Source organism: Falco punctatus (assembly GCF_963210335.1).
Source record: "Falco punctatus genome assembly, chromosome: 5".
In the NCBI taxonomy this organism is placed as follows: domain Eukaryota; kingdom Metazoa; phylum Chordata; class Aves; order Falconiformes; family Falconidae; genus Falco; species Falco punctatus.
The window spans coordinates 77,261,539-77,277,454 of record NC_137584.1 but is presented as its reverse complement, the minus strand read 5'-3'; the positions used below and the strand labels follow the sequence as shown (position 1 = coordinate 77,277,454).

Sequence of the window (15,916 nt, the reverse complement as noted above, 5' to 3'; positions counted from 1 at the left end):
TGGTGTTGCCTTGCTACTAATGCTGAAGGTGTTTTGAGAACTTTTATTTGATGGTAGGTTTAAAATCATGTGATGTAGACCAGGCTTTGGCCTGCAGTATGCTGTGTGCTGTTGGGTGTTGTTAATTTCTGCTTGTTGCTCTGATGCTGTGAAATGTCAGTGGTTTGCACTTTTTCTCTGGAGAAAGTGGATTTTACACATTTTGCACAAACAGGCTTGGTGTCTTATTAATAGGAATCCTGGAATATTCCTTGTAGAAACTTTTAATCCTTACGGAAATTACTGGCAAATGGTAAAAACCTAGGAATAACAGCTTATTAACAGAATAAAAACCTAGGAATAGTGCAGAATACTTCTCTGTGTAGGCTTCAAGTGGTTTTGCCACTTACTAACTCTATTTTTATACATTCTATGTAGAGATCAACTGCTTAGAAGTTCCTAGAAGTTATACAAATGAATGCTTTGCGGTCTATGAATGCGAAGCACAATATACATGCAAAATGCTTATTACTGTGTATGAGAAGGGGAGGTAGGAACCTGATGTTGTGGACAACCAAGTTTGCTGTATGGCATCACTATTAATGATTTATTGCCAGACATTTGATTTCCTAAGAGTGAATCTGTTTCAAGGTTTGCAGTGGTGTTGGTGATATGCTTAAATTTTTTTTTTTGAGGCCTTTGATCTAACTCCCACATCATTCTCTATCTTGGTACAGGCCTCTCTCCTTTTGGCTTACGACGCTGCACCCTGTACAGCGCTAACTTACTTGGCAGTGTGCAGTGCACCCTCCCTTTCTCCCTTTTTGTGTATCTTTTTTCATTGTTGGCCACACCCAAGTGGCATGGAAGGCAGCATCTGTCTGTTAACTTTGGTGGACTTTGCACAGCCTCTGATTTGCATGTTACCTACAGGCAAATCAGATTTTACTTTGATTCCTTTTTGTCCTGTGTATTGTTACTGTAATAGATGGGGATGTTGATGTTAAAAGTAGCATTTCAACTGTAGCAGCGTTCATTTATGGTTTTCTGAAAGCCCCGTCTCTGAGTCGTTGGAAAATATTACTTTTCATTTAGATAAAGAAATTCTTAGCAGTGATGGTTCTGAAGAAAATCTTGAGGTCTAACCAGAATGTGCAAAAAGACAGGAGGAAAAAATCATGTCTCTGAGAAATAAACAAGAAATCTTTCGATGCTTTACTGGCATTTTACTCATGATTTTCAATTATATGGATTTGGAAACATTGCTTAAGATTTAACAGGATTCAGTAGCCTTTAGATTATTTGCTAAGCCTCTGAGTGTCATAACCAACTGAATTACTCTCATGGGCTCAGTTCTGAATAACATAGAATGGAGCTGTCTGAAACTTGATTAGTCAATTAGTAACTTGTCAGCATAAGCAAGCTGTAATTTAGTAAGCTACAAGTGTTTTAAGAATTACTTACATATAATAGTCTAGAGCAACACTGAACATTGTTCATGTTGTTATTGCTGTTCTGATGTGATGCCCTCAAGCAATGAGACCAGCTAGACAGTGTATTTCTAGGTCATTATTGCAAGGGTGTTTTAAGGCATGAGGCCAAACCCAAGCAGTGTAATTATACCGTAGAAACTACTGGAGTTGACGCTCTTGTTGAAATTGTGAAATATCCAAATGTGTAGACAAAGTATATAAAGAAAAGGAAACTAGTTAGGCCTATGTTCTCATGGAACCAGGCAGTAGTGACTCAGTTATGAGCCTATCTGAAGCTGATCAGAAAACTGCATGTCAAATGCATTGAAAATGATATTTATTAGATCTGTAATCTGTGTTTCAGGTACTTGACATTCATAGTGCTACATGTAATCACTATTCATTTGAAGTAATCTTAGTAAATACGCATTTGCAAGCTAGCACAGAATAAATTTATATTTATAAATAATTGTTGGCTTTTCTTTACCACTGTATTTTGCATATGTTTGAAGCTTTACCTTTCATTACAATCAGATATTCACAGAGTCAACTGCAAAGTTTCTAGTTCACACAGCTGTTTAAACTGTTACAGGAGAAGGAATAGTAATGGTAAAAAGAGACCAAGAGGTTGTATGAAGGAGATGATTTGAAGCACCTAGGTATTGGTGTAATTCTTGCTAGCATCTCTCAGGTAGACCATAAGAATTTCCAATATGGCTCTCCAGTATTAAGTGCTTTTAAAAATTGTGCTTAAGTAGCAAAGAGAATCGTGTGTTTTCAAGTAAACAAGAATGCATTTTAGCAGAAACCTATTGGACGTTACCTGTGACCGTGAGATCCCTGAAAGGGGCTGGTGTCTTAGATGTTACTGACTTACTGTTAGACCTACTTCTTAAGAGCTAGTTTGCATGGGTGTAATGTATATCAAAGCTGTGACTGTTTTTTCTGTAGTTTTCCTTGTGTTAGGTGGTATGCAAATAAAGCAGCAATGGAGGTAGATGTTTTCTGCTCTAGAGAATTTAGACATGATGGCAAGCAGCGATTTCAGAAAGGAGAGGAACAGTTCAACAACAAGAATTGGAGAAAATTCTTACACTCTCAGCTATGTATTTGGCTAATTTCTTGATTAGGAATTTTTGTTACAGACATCGGTACCCTAATTTGAAGGCAACAAATGGGGCAAAGTAGGAAATGCCTGGTATGCTAGAATGTTCGGTTGAGGTCAGGGTGGAATTATGTTATGGGATGGTTTTAATTGTATTTCAAATAGTGAACTAAACATAGTCCAGGGTGATGTGAAAGAAGGAGGACTGATGTAATCAGCGTGATAGGTTGGGAAGATAATCCTATCCTGAAAGGAGCTGAACAGATGAAGGCAGGTGAAAGTCTAGAAAGTATAGTTTAAAGCTAATGCTAAGAAGAGGGCAAATTTGGTTGTGCTTTACAGAGAATCAAACTGTATTTAGTTAAGGCTTAAATTTAAAATTACTTTAGATGGAATGAGAGGTACATGGGAACCATGATGACTAACGGATTTGCTGGTTGGCAAATAAGTGCTAAAGCATACTGGCAGAACTAACTTGACACCAGCATATTCATATAAGAATGTTTTACTCTTCAGAAAAAGCAAAATACTGAGTAAGTTACAGTTTGGGGTCTGTTCATCTTTGCATACTGGAGTTGAGTATGTGAGTTCCTAATTACTTGAAGCGAATGTGCTACGTTGCACATCTATACAATTATTAAATAACTGGTATGGAAGATTCAGAATACTACTAAAATAAAGTGCTTTTTAAAAATAACTGCTAGTGCAAACAAAGTTTTGGTTACAGGACTCATTCTGGAAACTTTGCTGTTAGTTACAGGTTGTCTAGCCTATAGGCTGTTTTGTTAATGTGTTTTAAGGAAGGAGGAAGAAATTTGTACTGCCACTACCAAATGTGGCATGGAGTTCTGCAAAAAGTGCTGCACGTTCAGAGAGAGGAGGGCATGTATATTAGATTCCTTTTCCCTGCTCTCTTGGTTAAAAATAAATCACTTCTGGGGAAGGACAGAGCTCTGATTAGACTCCAGTTAGAAACTCTGAGAGAAGTGTTTGTAAACATCTCCAGATGTGGAGGCCTACCTCACATGTAAGATTATGCTGTATGTTTCTCAGTCTCAAATAAAATAGTCATATCTGTGTATTAATAGTCTTTCAGTAATCCAGACCATTCTGTGGTCTGTTTCAGAAGCTTAAATAACTGTCATGTTTAACTTGTGGATGGGCACATAATACCTTGAAGTGCGAGGACATGCAGAGTCATTTCCAGTAAAATACAGCGGTTGTTATGCAGAATAGAGTCAGAAGGCTGTGCTTTAGTGCGTAGCTGGTTAGTGACTTTTCTTTCCCTGCAAAGTCAGTGAGTTGTGCTCGTTTACTGCTTTCATTTAAGGTCTTGAGTAAAATTAATGCACAAATATACCTTCTTAGGAGATACAGAAATGAACATTAAGGATTATTGTATCTCTAGGGGTGTCTAACGGGGCAGTTTTAAAGATAAAATCATTAAGATGCATTTTATTCTTTGGATCAAAGTCTGTACCTACATGTATTTGAAAACTTGTTTTACCCTTTGTTATCAGACTTGCATGTTTCTTCTGTAACTTCTAAATGGGAATGAATGACTGAAATACCTTATAAATGGAGAGGGGTAAATGATGCTCAGTTGTATTCCTTATATTGGTGTGGGCTTTCCAAGCATGTTTCTTTCCAAGAAAGAGTGTCATGGTTGAAGATGAGATGCTTATTTATCTGGGTGCTGAAAGCTGGGCGGTGCAGTGGCAGCTATAAACGAGTATTTCTTTCTGGTATTCACTTTAAAGTAAAACTGTCCTAAGCATCTAGTTTATCAGGTAATAAATGGAAGCAGCAGTAGCAGATGTAATGTGTTATCCTTAGCATGAATAGTGCATGCATTCCACTTCGTGATACTTTGTTAATTAATTAAAAAATGAAAGAAAGCTGAGATTACATCCCTAGCTTTGAACAATATTACTGTGTGCAGACTGTACACAGATGTGTCACTGCCTGCTTACAGATTGCTTCTTATCCTGGATTGGGTCTGGCTGTTACTTGAGAGTTTGTGCCTTTTCTTTATCTGCTTAGCTTTTAAGAGGCTATGTTTAGGCAATATGGAAGATACTCATCTTACTGCTTATAAGAAAAACCATTTCATAATTGTTAGAAAAGAAGCTGTTTTTATTTTTTTTTGGCCCAAACAGGTTAAAGGACGACAAAGGAGTTTCATTATATATTTTGAATCATTAATTCGTCATAAAATCTAAGTTATCTGTGCATTGTGCTTATCTGAGGCCCTTTAAAGTGTTTCTAGTTCCAGCCTGCTCGAACAGCTCAGGAAAACTTAAGGACTTCATACTTTGTTTTAATTTTCAGTTATTCCATGCTACTGAGGAAGTGGGTGATCAGCAAAACAATATGTGTACTCTAGTATTCAGTTATGGGTTATTGTTTTTTTAAACTTTTTAAATAATTTTGAGCATAAACTTAGAAACCCAGCCTTGCATGTATTTGACAGGGTTTATGGTTGTGTTTTTGTTCTTTAAAAGAAATGCACTAACAAAAATCTGTTTCCTGTAGTTAATCAAGTTATATATCCAATGCTAGAAGACTGTTACCTTATACTCTTGTCTGCTGGTGAGGCCACGCATGTAGTAAAATACTTCGTGGTAACAGACTAGTTAATCTAATTACTCTGCAGTAGAGGGTGTGAAACAAAAGCATTCATTTTAATTTTGTGTTAATTCGTAGATATCTTGGCTTTTATTTCCTTCCTGTTTTGTTTGGGTTTATATAAATGAAAATGTCAGTCTTTAAATCTTTGCATGGTTTCAGGTTATATGCAAAATGTATTTATGAAAGCAAGAAAAGAGGACTGATGCCGTAACCACATTAGATGTATGTTTGAATTAAGTCATCACAGTAAATTCTACTGTAGTGTATTATTTAATTTAAAATTTATGCAGGGACACTGCTTTTTTTTTTTTTTCTCTCCTAATTTACACTTTCTTTGGACTATAACAGAGATGACAGATAAAATCTGTGAGGATCCACTTTTCTTTTAACTGACCCAGTTTAGACATGTCTTTTTTTTTTTTTCTTCTGTGAAATGAAAGCTGTAGTAATATTAATGTTTGCTGTTCCTGATTGAGTTTAGATCCAGCTATTAAGCAGATATATTGGAGAACTGCTCTGTGGTGACAGATCTGGCTGCACCTTTCTGCTAGATCCTCGTGACATTTTGGCAGCGGTGGCTGGTGAAAGTATTTGAGTAGAATTTCAAAAGACTGAGTAGTTGACTCTGTGTGTGTGTATATATATTTATTTTAAGAGTCCTTATGTATGTCCCAAATGATATGAAGTGGCTTGGAGATTTGCTGCTGTACAGTTACTGGCTAAATGTGTAGCCTGTATATTAAATTTAAGTCTTAAGAGCAGTAGAATTTCAATTTTTATACATCTTTCAACTGGAGCTTGACTAAATAGATAGGTTATGCAGATCACCCACTGATTGTACAAACATGAGTGTGAGTCAGTATTGCTTGGTAATCTCGGAGTGGATATGGATATGAGATGAAAGTCTGCCCAGGTATCTTACTTTGGTGAGAAGGATGGGCCTAAACTCGATGAGAAATGACTTACAACTAGTTTCCCTCAACTGAGAACTCTTTTGTTCTGATTCATATGGAACAAGTACTGTTTTCTGTTGTGCCTAATGCAAAAGACATTAGGTTACAGAAGATGCTTTTAGATATTTATATTAATGATTATATATGCCTTTTAATGTGTATTTATTATACATTTGATTACAGTCTTTTACTTACGGGAAAAGAGAGTTTGTAAAAGCTGGACCTCTTTGGATAGGAACTCATAATTACTAGTCCAAATAGTGTTAATCAGAAGTTATCTTCTTGCTAGGGTTCATGATTAAAATACAGCATGTTGAAATAATCTGTGACTTAATCTGAACATCTGAATTCATTTTGCGGAATATGGCAAACAGCTGCATTTCAGTTTGGAGCTAAAACAAATACAGTATATTGACCCATTGAAGGTTACAGTAGGCTTTTCAGTTCCATGTTAACTGTACTTATTGAAGAAAATTGATTTGAGAGTGCTTCTGCTTTTGAATGACTTTTTTTTTTTTTTTTTTTTTTTAAGTCCGGAAGAAAGGAAATGGAACATACGGACAATGGGACTTTGATGTGTAAAGAAGTTAATTATCTAAACCATCAAACAAAACATGAGCTGTGGAAGTAATTATTGTAAAGGGTCTGATGAAACTTGACAAGCTGTTGGTTTTTTTATGTCAAGAAAATGCTGTACACCTGCTTGATTTGAAAGTTAAATTGTTTGGTTGCAATAGGAAGACCAAGTTTTTAGTGAAGCCCTAGCTGATAAGCTTTCAACTCTCAAACCTACTGATACTTTCAGGTGTATAGCCCTTCAAGTTTTTTTTTAATTAAATTGTTCTTTGCCACTTGAGGGGCAGGAATCTTCAAAAAGTGTTTGCACCAGAACACACATGAATCAGAAAACTTATGCTGTGAGGAGGCAACTGTGGAATAATATGCCATGTTTTTTGGGAATTTTGGGAGAAGGCTTCAGAAGTTAACAGAACCTCATGGATAAAGCAAAATGTCTGCTATGGATGTTCAAAGAAAATACCCATATGCTTTAAATGATATAGTTAGTTTAAAAAAAAAAACACAAAACCAAAAACCCAAACACAACCTAAACCTAAAAACCCCCTTAAATATTTTTACGTTATTCAGTTTTGAAACTTTAAGGCACGTATGATTGGTATGTTTCAGGATTTTTTTTTTTCTACAGCTGTTTTAGCAAGTATTAACTGAGGTGTTTCCCTAACTACTTTCTTTAGGGTCTGGGTAAAATACAGAATTTACAGTGTATTAATTTGTATTTAGAAATATTGGTACTGTGGTATCGGATATAAATATATAGCTGCGAAAATGAATCTTAATTAGTACCAATCAAATAATGAACAGTAAAATACATATAAACTTCCAGATTGTTGGGCTGTTCCTGTATGTAGATACCATTGCAGATTCTTCTTTGCTCCATTACATGTGGATGTAGAGCTTTCCTAGAAATCCTCCATCAAGTTCCTTCATGTTATGATGTTTCTACTTTTTTCTTTCTTTCTTTTTTTTTTTTTTAAACTTACTAATTTGACTGTTGAAATTATCTGACACTGGTAACTGCTGATTGTGGCAGCAGCACCTTGCCAACACTTAAGTCTGGTATGTAAGTACTCATGTGACTAAAATCAGACTTCAATGGGAGTAAACTTGTCATTGAAGTTACACATGTGCATAAGTGCTTGCAGGATGGGGACCTAAATTAGAATCTGCTTGAACATGAACAGAAGTCTGAAAATCTGCTTTCAAGCATTAATAAAAAGTAAACTTAGGACACCAAGTTGTTGGGGAGTGTTGACCCGCTATAGGGCAGGAGGCTCTAAAGAGGGATCTGGGCAGCCTGGACCGATGGGCCGAGGCCAATGGCACGAGGTTCAACCAGGCTCAGTGCCGGGTCCTGCCCCTGGGTCACAGCAACCCCAGGCAGTGCTACAGGCTGGGGCAGGGGGCTGGGAAGGTGCCTGGTGGGAAAGGGCCTGGGGGTGCTGGTCAGCAGCCGGCTGGGCATGAGCCAGCTGTGTGCCCAGGTGGCCCAGGTGGCCATCAGCATCCTGGCTGGTATGTGAAAGAGTGTGGCCATCAGGAGCAGGGCAGTGCCCGTCCCCCTGCGCTGGGCACCGGTGAGGCCGCCCCTGGACCCCTGTGTTCAGCTTTGGGCCCCTCACTGCAGGGGGACGTGGAGGGGCTGGAGCGTGTCCAGAGCTGGGCAGGGGGCTGGGGCAGGGGCTGGGGCACAGGGCTGATGAGGAGCGGCTGAGGGACCTGGGGGCGTTCAGCCTGGGGAAGAGGAGGCTCAGGGGGGACCTTACTGCCTTCTGGAACTACCTGAAAGGAGGTTGTAGACAGGTGGGGGTCAGTCTCTTTTCTGAAGTAGCAAATGATAGAAAAGAGGAAACAACTTCAAGTTGTGCCAGAGGAAGTTTAGATTGGATATTAGGACAAATGTCTTCAGTGAAAGGGTGGTCAAGCATTGAACAGGCTGCCCAGGGAGGTGGCTGGAGGTGTTTAAAGTGCATATATGTGGCACTTGGAGACGTGGTTTAGTGGTGGACTTGGCAGTCCTGGGTTAATGGTTGGACTTGATGATCTTAAAGGTCTTTTTCCAACCTAAATGAATATATGTAAATGCATAAACTTCTTATTTTCATTGTTCATCCATATGCTGTTACGTCACTAGCCTTTGAAAACACTAATTCTTTTGTTAGTTTTTGAAGGTATCTATTCTGCCTAAAGTATTATGTTTTCTTAAATGAAAGTATTATTTGTGATTGATTGCAGTGCTTTTAATGGCATTTAATATAAATCTGGTCATGTACTTTTAGATTTTTTTGGTTTTGGAAAGTAATCTGTCTTACATTTAACATTTAAAAGTGGAGGAAGGTAGGCTCTCTGTAGAGGCCTTACAGCAAAGTAAACTATATTAAGACCAGGTTTGCATTGTCATTACTACTGCTACTACTCCAAGTACAAGAGATGAGCAGTACAACTCAACTTTTACTGCTGTGTGGCAAACTAGAAGAGGAAGAAATGTAGTGGGAATATATCCTGTTTATCCGGAGACAGCATGTGCAGTTCTTAAAAAATATCTTGAAGGGAAAAATGAAACTCTCTATTATATATTTATGGATTTTTCATTTGTCAGTCTGTTAGTATATTAAGTGATGTAAAAAAAATGTTTAAAGGCATTAGACTTCCCTTTTAGAGGAAAATGTAGTTGTGTTAATTACGTCATAGAATAAAAGTAGAACTGTCCTGGCTTTGGTTTGAAGGTTTTGATGAGAAATTTATTTATAAAAGCTAGTATCTTCAGTCATACAAGTATTATGATGATGTTCAGGTCCCACTTTTTCTAATGCATTTCTGTTTTGAAGGCTTAAGTAATATGTTTATGTAAAACAAGCTTCTTTTCTAAAACACCAGCTTTATCTGGCTTTTTCTGTGATTTGATTTTACTCCTCTTTGTCTCGGTGGAGACAGTATGGATGTGGTTTACTAGTGCTTAGGATAGTGCAGGAATATAAGAGTATGTTTTGCATGGCAAGATACTGGTGCCTAAGAATACCATGTATTCCAGAGTAACAGTGTTTTTATCCTAATGCTTTTTCATTCATGTTGCTAGGGTACTCCTAAATGGTATTTTCAGAAATAATGAATGTTTCTAATACTTTGGTTACAGTAAACATCAACTCTATTATGTTTTCTGCAGTGTCCTAGGCTTCTTTTTGCATGCAGAGCCTTTACATTCAAGTCTACTCTAAATTGCTTTTATTTCCTTTTGAATATGAAACATAAAATGTAAGTGTTGTAAGTGTTACTATTTCTTTGTTTACTCAGATGAGCAACACTGTGGCTAGCCCGATGTCAACAGTTTCTTCTTCAGGCAGTGGAAGAAAATCTACAAGCTTTACACCTGAGTTGCAAAGTATGATGTAAGTAATCAGTCAAAATACCTAGTAATTTCTGCATTTGGTATGCATCTTTTAGGTGGCTATGGCTTCTTAGGATGTGTGTGTAATGCTGATGGGGGAAAGAACAAGTATTAGTGGTAGAATTGTTAGTGTTTTACTTCTGATTTGTAAAACTTTCAGAGGTGATTTGGATAAATAAAAAAAAATCCTATATCGAAAGGAGAGAAAAATCCTACTGAGCAAAGAAATTTTTAATACTACTTTAGAAGTCTTGGAGACCTGTATTTCTCAGTCCTTCATCAAAGAAAGCTAAGCTTCCTGTTGTCATATATACTTATTTAAATAAATATTTTGTATTAACATCTTTCAGTGCTAATACAGAAAGGTAGACTGCTGAGATCATAATATTGCTGATGAAATTAAGATATGGAACACTTGTAAATGACTGGGTTTTGGCAGATAGGAAGTGGTTTGAAAGATAAGTTATTTATTGTAAATTAACAGCAAATTTCTTAAAACCCCAGTTCCAAGCTGTGATACTATATGATATTTGCAGCTTACAACTTCTGAAACCTTCAGTGTTGTTTCGACAGGTGGGTTTTGTCAGTCTTAAAGATACTTCCATAATTAGAAGGAATCCTTCTGTAGAAGTCTTTATCTTTACTGGTAACCCAGCTACACTGGGCTGACTGCAAATCTTCATTTTGTAGAAAAGCAACACGTTCATCAAGAAGTTTGACCTACCACTAGACAGCATTTCCCACCCACACCCCCCCCACACCCCCCCTTCTCTGCATATCCAAGACACTGTACTGTCAGTATGGGGGGGGGGGGTGGGAAGTAATGAGCTTGTTTCTGTTTGGATTCATGCTCCTGATTTATCAAACGCTATAAAGTATTTTCAGCCTAGAGCTAAAAGAAATCTAACCTCTAAGGCTGCAGATAGACTTGAGCCACTACAGCCTAGCTCTCTAAATCATACATTTTTTAAAAAATAAATAATTTTGAATGTTACTTATGGAGTGGGGGGCGAGGATGCGTATTTGCCAGTTGCTGAGGTCAGCTACACATAAAAGGGAGCTTTGCTTTATGAAATCTTGCAAAAACATCTTAAAGGATTCTTCCCTGTGTTCATTTGTCAGAGTTGAAAATGAAATTGAGAAAGCTAGTCCCAGAGTACTGAGACATAAATCCATGGTTTCAAAAGATAGTGGTAATTATTGGCTCCTTTCACTGAAGTGTTGGCTCTGGAAGATTGTCCAGGGTATTGTTTAAGATAAGATGAAGGAGGGTGGACTTAAATGGGAGTTTTGGGCTACTGATCTCTACTTTGAGTATTTTCAATGATCTTGCTGGTATTTTTTTACTGTGTTGCTTTTTTTTTTCATAAATTTTGAATCGGCTATATATAAATCAAACTAATTCAGCGTCCACCTTCTGACCCATAGATGGATAACTATGTTGTAATGACAGGGAAATTTTATTTATTAAAATTATAGATGTGTCCTGACTGTTACCATGATATTATCCTTTTGACCATTTTTCTGTAGGTCATTAATTGTTGAGTATCTATTAATTTGTTTGCATGTGGCTTTTTGTACATGTACAAATGAAAATTTTTACATAGTTTTATATGAAATATTCCACACTCTTTCTTCCCCTTTCCATAGTGTTAGAGCTGAAGATTAGGACAGGATGAAAGTTAAAGCTTTATTTTTATAAATATGTATAAATCTACAGTTTTTTTCCTGCCAGCTGCCTTCCATGACTGTAAAGAAGTTAAAATTTCAAGCCTCCACAGATAGTAATTACCTGCATAAAACCTGCATTTGGCTTTTTAATGTAATGGAAATATTTAACATTTTGGTATTGCTGTATCACACTAGATATGCTCTTTGTTTTCACTTTTGCACTTCTGAAGGAGTTAATTTAAGGAGGAAGAAGGTGGTTTAGGTCACTTCAGGCTACATTTGAACTGCTTTGGTTGTTTTATCTTGGTCAGTTATGGACTCGACAACAGTTATATAAGAAAAATACTAAGTCTTCATGTTGTGTGCCAAGTCCCCAACCTTCCCTGCTCTCTCACGCTCAGCCTGTTCATAATAGTCCTCTCTGGCTCCTTGCTGCTATGAGGATACGAGATTTTAAGCAGGTTAAATGGTGGTGAGAATAATGCTGTCTTGCTTGTCCTGTCATGTGTTGTAGACTGACGACTGTCATGTGACAATTTCTGATTTGCTCTACAGACAGTAGATAGGAAAGGAATTACTTGCCTCTCAAATTCTACAAAGTTCCCTGTGCAAAAGTAGAAGATGCAATTTATTTTCAGCTAAATGTCCAAAGAGACCACTAGATTGTTGTTAAGTGGAGCATAGGATGCATGCCACTGGAGTATTTTTCAGTATAATGCAAATGAGGTAACAAACCGTTTCCTGTGCATTGTATATTCTAAAGTAGATGAGTACTTTTTTTCAAATGCAGTGGTTTGCTGCACCGAGTTCTCTTCAGATAGAAAAACATTAGCTCTCTTCTTCAGGAGAGTTCTATTCAGTTATTGTTCACATCTATTATAGTCATCTGCACTGGAAAATGTAAGTGTTGTTCTTGGTGGAGAAAATAACTGTAACTGTGTTTAAAAAACAAAAGAGCAGTCGTGAAGTTTGGAGTGAAAGAAGCTTCTGCATTAATTTGGATCAGTATCTGGGGAGCCTGCATTTTATTTAATTGTGGACTTCCTGATAAAGTATTTTGAAACTTCCCTCCCCGCCAGTATACACACGATTCTGTCAGAATGTAGAAGTTATTGTTGGCCATATAAATGGAAGAAATGGACGTTTTCCTTTTGCTTCAGAACTGGTGCAGTTATACTTTGAAAGCTATGCAAACAGATCTTCTGTGCTTTGGAGTAACAGATTTCACAGTTTCATTAAACTAGTAGGAACTGAGGAAATTCCTTGAATGTAATGAGCACATTGAAACTTGCCTTTTTATTGTTTCCTGGAAAAAAAGGGGAGACTTTTGAAATGATGGAATGCCAGGGATGAGCCATGGGGAGAGAAAAAAGACAGCTGTTTCTTTTAGCCAGGACTGGAAAATGAAGCTACTCCTTTAAGGGAACTTTCCAGGCTCTGACAAAACTTGATGTTTTTTATAAACTACATAATTTAGGAAGTTACAGATTCTCCCATTTAGGCAATTTATTATAAATCCATACTGACATCTTAAGAACCTGGGAAACAGTAAAGGCTGGAGCATTACAGTGCAAAAAAGGTAACAACCTTCTTAAAAGAAAACAAAGACTATATCTGCATAGTATGTTATTGTGAAGTTCAGTAGGATCACTGATTTCTAGGATCACCGATTTCCTATGGATTGTTACCCATATCGAATAATATGAAGAGTAACTTCAACTTGTTGGGTCTTTCTCAATAACAAAAAAGGTGTGCAGCAAGAAGATGAACTTGTGAGAAATAAGTCATACAGGGACATTGGGTGCTAATGTGCTGTTGTTAAAAAATGGGCTGTGGGATTTTAGGGACTTAAAAGACAGAAGGAATGCAGAGAAACTATCTTTTTGAAGTGGAATATCCAGTCCTGTTATAACCCAGTAGCGAGATCTGGAAGTCTGTGGATAACAGTGCCTCACAGTCTAAAGGTGGTATCTTTGATTAGTTTATAATTTACATCACTTGTTTTCAGTCGGGGTGTGATTCCCTGGAATGCTTAAATTTATATGTAATGTTAAGTTTGTGAGTAATCCCATTTAAGATGCGGAGGTTATTCATATGCTGCATCTGTTATGTATGCTACACCTAATTTTTAAACCTCAGCACTGGAGAATGAGCTGAATCCTTTCGTAGAATTGCGAATTGCATGTTTATGATAAGCTCAAAAATATTTTTTTTATTTATTTGAGAAGGCAGGAAATGTATGAATCTTGAAATCATAAAATACTGCAGAAAAGATGTACTATTTTTCATAGCATACATATATGTTTACTTTTTTAATAATAAAATAATCCTGTTTTTCCATTAAGAGTATTTAAAATATTTACTTGGATTTGAAGCAATTTTTTTGTTTGTCAGGAAAATAATCCATTCTGTGTGACATCTAATGCCTGCGTAAATAGTATTAACTATAGCTGGAGATAGTACTTAATGTGCTGATTATCTTAAGAGGAATACAGAGTTAGATAACAGTATCAGGCTGTCACAGATCACCCAAACATGTCAGTTTACAGTACGTTGCTTTTTATGTGGATATGTTTGGTTTTTAATTAAGACCTTTTTGCTATTTATTTTAAATTCATTCAAAAGAACATACTATTATGTAGGATTTGCTTTGACGCCTACATCCTTTATTTGTGTTTGGATATTTTATTATGTTACCATCAAACTTAGTGGTAGGTGTTAATAATTCAAAAAGTTTACCACACAACTAGTGCATTTTGGTGAAATTTGTTTTACATAGCTTCATTTGGCTGATCTACAACATGTTTCCAAACTAAGTGATAACCCTAGGTCAGTTGTACTTAAATCATAGTTCTGCCTGGTAGATTCACAGCCATGATGATGTGTCCATTAAAATTCATAATTTGGTTGATATAATCTATTTTTAAATCTAAATATTACTTATAGAGCAAATTTCTGGAAACCATGACAGTAGAAACACTTGTGTTGAACAACTTGCAGATGAAGAGTGTTTTTTTCCACCCTCAGTAAAATATCTTGATTTCTCTAAGCTATTTCAACTATTTACAGAAATACTGATTACTGTGATCTGAAGTTAACTGAGTAGTTGCTTTTATTGATTCAGTGCATTTTTTTCCCCCTGAAAACTCACACACAGAGGGAACAGAGGCCATAGTCAAGGTTAGTTGAAGTTATCAACAGAATACTTTTACAAATCATGTGAGCAAAACTTTCCAATGGCAAATATATTTTAAACTAGTATGAATCAAATGCTTCAGTTTTCTGTACCTTACAACTTGATCCTGAGGTGACCAAGTGTTTAGCTTTCCATGTTTCAGTAATTTTAAGAGAGCTAAACATTTGTAGGATGTGAATCTTTGATTTGTATTGTGTTAAGTACAATTGAATTAGTTAAACTTCTTCAATATTTGCCCATTCAGACTGACTAGTAGAGAGCAGTTCTAGAACTCTGGTCACTCATGGAGTGTTTAGGTTGAGCATACTTTTATTTTAGACTCATGGGCATTGCATGGGATTTTTTCTTTCCTATATACAATGTGGTCTTATAAAATCTACTCTTTTTATTATCTGTTGCAAACTTGTCAATCAAATAAGTTACTTTCAGAGGTTTTTCTACTAAGGATTTATCATCTGTTCTGAGATGACAACACCTTAAGGAACAATACTCTAAATTTTTGAATGTGAAGTGAAATCATCAAAAGTATGATCTCTGATGGATCTTTTCTCCAACGGATGTATTTTGATAACCACTGCTGACTTGAGTTGGATTACAGTTTGTTCAGCACTGAATGCCCTGTCAGATGTCACTGATTTCTTTTAGTATTGGACGTAAATTTTTGAACACAGAAATGCAAATTGTGTTTGATAATAACAGTGCTTATGTGTGCTAAAATAGTGTTTTGTTATCAGTTGGGAAGTAAGGGAATTTGTTGCTCACTGCTGAAGAAATGCACGTCATACGTAATGGTAAAGAAATGTAGTGGTTCATACAGCTGTGCTTTACCAGCTTGGCTTGTGTTTGTATTAATCCTGTTTCAAATATCATAATAATTGTAATCAAAGTACTTGGTGTCACTCAGGTTATATGATAACTAAAAAAAGTATGCAATGTGCATTTTGTGCT

The 15,916-nt window shown here is 36.5% G+C and overlaps 2 protein-coding genes across 6 annotated transcripts in view; one reads left to right on the top strand and one right to left on the bottom strand.

Annotated features, from left to right (window-relative positions):
• SUPT3H (SPT3 homolog, SAGA and STAGA complex component) overlaps positions 1–15,916 on the top strand; it is a 297,812-nt gene that overhangs the window by 17,097 nt on the left and 264,799 nt on the right. For all 4 annotated transcript variants that reach the window (XM_080388553.1, XM_080388554.1, XM_080388552.1 and 1 more), the window contains exon 2: positions 10,008–10,102. In XM_080388553.1, coding sequence (XP_080244679.1) covers positions 10,008–10,102 — 95 coding nt within the window. The remainder of the gene's footprint in view (positions 1–10,007; positions 10,103–15,916) is intronic.
• RUNX2 (RUNX family transcription factor 2) overlaps positions 1–15,916 on the bottom strand; it is a 250,418-nt gene that overhangs the window by 197,889 nt on the left and 36,613 nt on the right. The gene's annotated exons all lie outside the window — the stretch shown is intronic.